A 3,846-nucleotide genomic window follows, 5' to 3' on the forward strand; every position below is an offset into this window, starting at 1 on the left:
GACATTTCCCGTGCCCCGGAAATGTACATTTCTTAGAGTTAATAAACAATTAATCCTGAGTGTTCACGGGACAAACAGGTTAATTGATTGTAATATTAATTTACGACAATTACGACAGTAAGTTCATTGTATTAACTGATCCAAATATTCATAATCAATTATAACCAGTTATTATTGATTATTAATATTTCATAGAGCTAATTTGCTACATGTGTATCTGGTGCTGGACAAATGTAAGGAAAAAAGATAATGAATAAATAGAATAAACTAGGCTTTAATTTATGCTGTGAATTCTTAGATTACAGACCATTATCTGCTACTGCATGCTATTTCCAATGCCTTGACTATGCATCCTCACACACACTTACATCACCTATACTTACTGTATTGAACCATCAGGTCTTCTCCTTGGCTGCCTGCTACAATGGCTGTTGTAGTCCAGGGCGGCCAGAAAGATACAGGCTTCATATACCGCAAACGTGAAGCTGTTCCTCTTACTAGCGTACAACAGATGATTGTGGAAGGACTCCAGCTCGACTGGCTTGTCATTACCAACCACCACGCAGTATTATTTGTCACATCTATGCTGCCTGACTGTGGGGATCCTAAGTTGGCTGCAAGACCTTGGACTCTGCATTTCTTATCTTACTCATAATGAACAAGACTTTATTCCAACAATACCTGAAGTGCAAGTACTTGTGGACCTGTTTGAGCCATCGGCCATTGAGGACAACATCTGACAAAGCGTCATGAGCCACAGATCCCTTCAGAATCCATTCCCTTTCCCGGTCATCGGCCAAGGGACCATGTTGGCAAGCATCAAGGGCCCACACGTGCTCACCGGTGACATGGTGCAAAACACCAATCCACATAGACTAAGGCAGAAAAGACCATGGCATGAAGTTAGGATGGATAAACTTCTCTTGTAATGAAATATTTCATTTTCAAACACATAAATGACTGAATTTCTGAGTCCAACACATAACTTTTGAGATACGGTCACCTTACTCAGTATTAGTGAATAAATACTCACAAAGAAGTCATTGTAGTTATCATTGACCTTACAGCAGTACCAGAAATGGTTGCAGATGTCCCTCTTCCACCGTAAAATAATAGAGCAACCCTTTTGCAGACCTGCCTTTACAAAACAAAATAAAGATTATAAACATTATGGGGGTATCAGTTATAATATGAAGACTAAATTTATATAAAAAGCGCTCACTGACTGGATCTTCTTCCCTAGGTTCTTTGATCCATGCCACATGTCTAACGTGTGATGAACTCCGCTATCCTTATATTTCCCTCTGTTTGGATCTATAACACAAAAGATCAAAAACAAAAAAACAAAGTCATTACTGAAATTATTGGATGAGCACAGCTAAAGAAAGGTTTACAAGTGCTATTTGTGTATATAACACGTTTCACACTGTGGCAGTACAATGCGGTGTACTGGTGTACTATGTGGTGGTCATTGATCTTCAAAGTGTTGAGGTGCTTTAGCTATACCACAGACTAATACTACAGCTGAGAGTGAAGTCAATAAGTAAAGTAAAATAAATAGACTTACTGAAGAGATCCGATATCTGGATGTGAGCATCTGTGCAGATTTCGGTCAGTTTCACCTCCTGTTGAAGCTTGTCAAAAGTTCTTATGAAGCCTTCCTTCTCCATATTGACTGAAATTCTTTTGGCCTCTCGCTTGTCGATGTTTACTACAGAAATTATTTGTTTTGTCTCATTTTCCATTACTGTGTATGTACAGAATTGTGCACAGAAGCCATTGCTGTCCATGCGACCATCGGCTGTGAAAAAACATTAAACGTACAGTATGGGATTTTTTCTCCACTAGGGGTCGCTAACCTATTTACAATAACAAAGGCGTAGATTGATGACGCAACATTTGCTATGAATTATGGATTTTGTCGTCAACGTCAAGCCGACCGATCTAATAATGTATATGGATTACTGAATACATCGATGCTTTTATCATGAAACGATAACTCCAAACGCGATGCGAGTCCCGCGGATATAAAAGGAATATGGACATTTCATTCTACCGAACTACACGCAGAATTACTACTCACAGGTCAGTTTATTAGACAAATTAAACTTGAGAGGTAACGCAGCGCTGTTTCACTTGGTCTAACATTACACTATCACTCTAAACTGCATTTGAATGTGTTGAAATGTATGTGTTAACGTTAGTTTGTCTGTATGAGACTAGCAGTAAGCTAGCTAGATCAACATTAGAATAACATACAGATCATATTCTAACATTTTATCATTGTTGAACTATATAACCTTGATTAGTTTTTTGTAAATGTTCTCACCTGTTTAATAAAGTACATGTAGGAGTTGTCGAAGTCTCAGACGTGGAGCTCTCGTTTATATAGTGTCCATGGGAGCTCTCGACATCTCGAAAACACTGCGCTGATATTGATTCTCGGTTTAGTTCTCCTTTTTTATCCAAAGTCTGCTTGCCATGGTCCATAATGTTTGAACGAAACAACAACAGCGTGCAAATAGACATTGCGAACTACACAGTTGTCCGCGTCAGTTTGGTTACTATCAGAGGGCTCTGGTTCATAGCTCTGGTTGCCATGGCAGCACGAGCGGAAACCAGAGACAACACGGATATGACGGCATTGACGGCGACAAAACGGAAATAAAGACACGGTCCGTGTCTTCGAATTAAAATATTAATTTCTCTGGATTTAGAAGTTAATTGGAACTGTCGGGATAATGTAAATACACAACTTTAAAAAATATATAACATAGATATAGTGATTTTTTATATTTTTAAATAAAAAAAATACATATTGTGCCTTTAAGCATTCATTTTGAAATCTTTTAAAACAAAGACATCATTGTGAGCAAGGATTACTGAGGCATTTAACAGATAGACACTCACCTAGAGCTACAACACTGTCTATTGACTTCAGCCCTGAGATTAGGGCACTTCTGTGGTCATGCCAGAATTCTCTTATAGTGTCAATGCGTGCATCCTGCACTCTGAAGAAGGTGGCGCGGTCAACGATCCTCATATTCATGTATTGGAACAGTAGGGCAATTTTGCTAAAATAGTTTCCGGACAATAAAATGTTGGTAGCCAGCATGAAGTCCCCTGCCTGCATTCCAAACTTGAAGGTAGGCTGGGAATTCCACTGCCAGACACAGTCATCGTTGGGACAAATCTGCAGGTCGAAGAGTGAAAAGACAGGACATTCTTTTTGTTATCACTAACTAATAATAATAATAATAATAATAATATATGAAAAAAAATTAAAAAATAAAAAATAAAAGAAATAAGTATTATCTTCTGTAGGTGTTACTTACCCATTGTAGAATGACAGCTGTACCAGGTGTATTACCTAATGCATAATGGAGGGATATAATCCTCATCTTCACTATCATCAGAAAAGCTGTCCTCTATTGTCTCGTCTTCCTTCCATCTTCATCAATGTCATCTTGAATGTCCAGTGATGCCATGCTTTAAAAAGCACAGAAACATATATTTGAAACACATTTATGTAAGTCCAACGAAGAGTATGAGGTCAAGATACATAAAATACAAACTGTTGTCAGCCATGTCAGTACCCATTATCAATTGCATCAAAAACATAATTACCTTTCTTCTAAAACTGAAATTGTTGTTGTTGTTTCACCATCACCACTCAAAGACAGGGCTTCCTGTATTGTATATGCAGCAGACATGGTCATTGTACATTGTTCTACTGCTTCTATAGCATAGCTAGTCAGATAGCACATACAGTAAAGGTCCTTGCACACTGAGTCCGAAATTTTCGCATGGGTTTTGTCGTATTCGTGATTCAGTGGCTCTGAATTG

General features: G+C 38.2%; 1 protein-coding gene across 1 annotated transcript; it reads right to left on the bottom strand.

The window, feature by feature from the left end:
- Positions 1–605: 605 nt before the first annotated feature.
- Positions 606–3,401, bottom strand: LOC309500489 (uncharacterized protein; the record flags this gene model as incomplete). The annotated part of the gene is made up of 6 exons (XM_082172098.1): positions 606–875; positions 1,034–1,138; positions 1,223–1,314; positions 1,568–1,801; positions 2,911–3,193; positions 3,336–3,401. The coding sequence occupies 6 exons, from the start codon at positions 3,399–3,401 to the stop codon at positions 606–608; spliced, it is 1,050 nt and encodes a 349-aa protein (XP_082028224.1).
- Between the last annotated feature and the right edge of the window lie 445 nt (positions 3,402–3,846).

The sequence above is a fragment of the Leuciscus leuciscus genome (assembly GCF_965113295.1).
Source record: "Leuciscus leuciscus genome assembly, chromosome: 6".
NCBI lineage: Eukaryota > Metazoa > Chordata > Actinopteri > Cypriniformes > Leuciscidae > Leuciscus > Leuciscus leuciscus.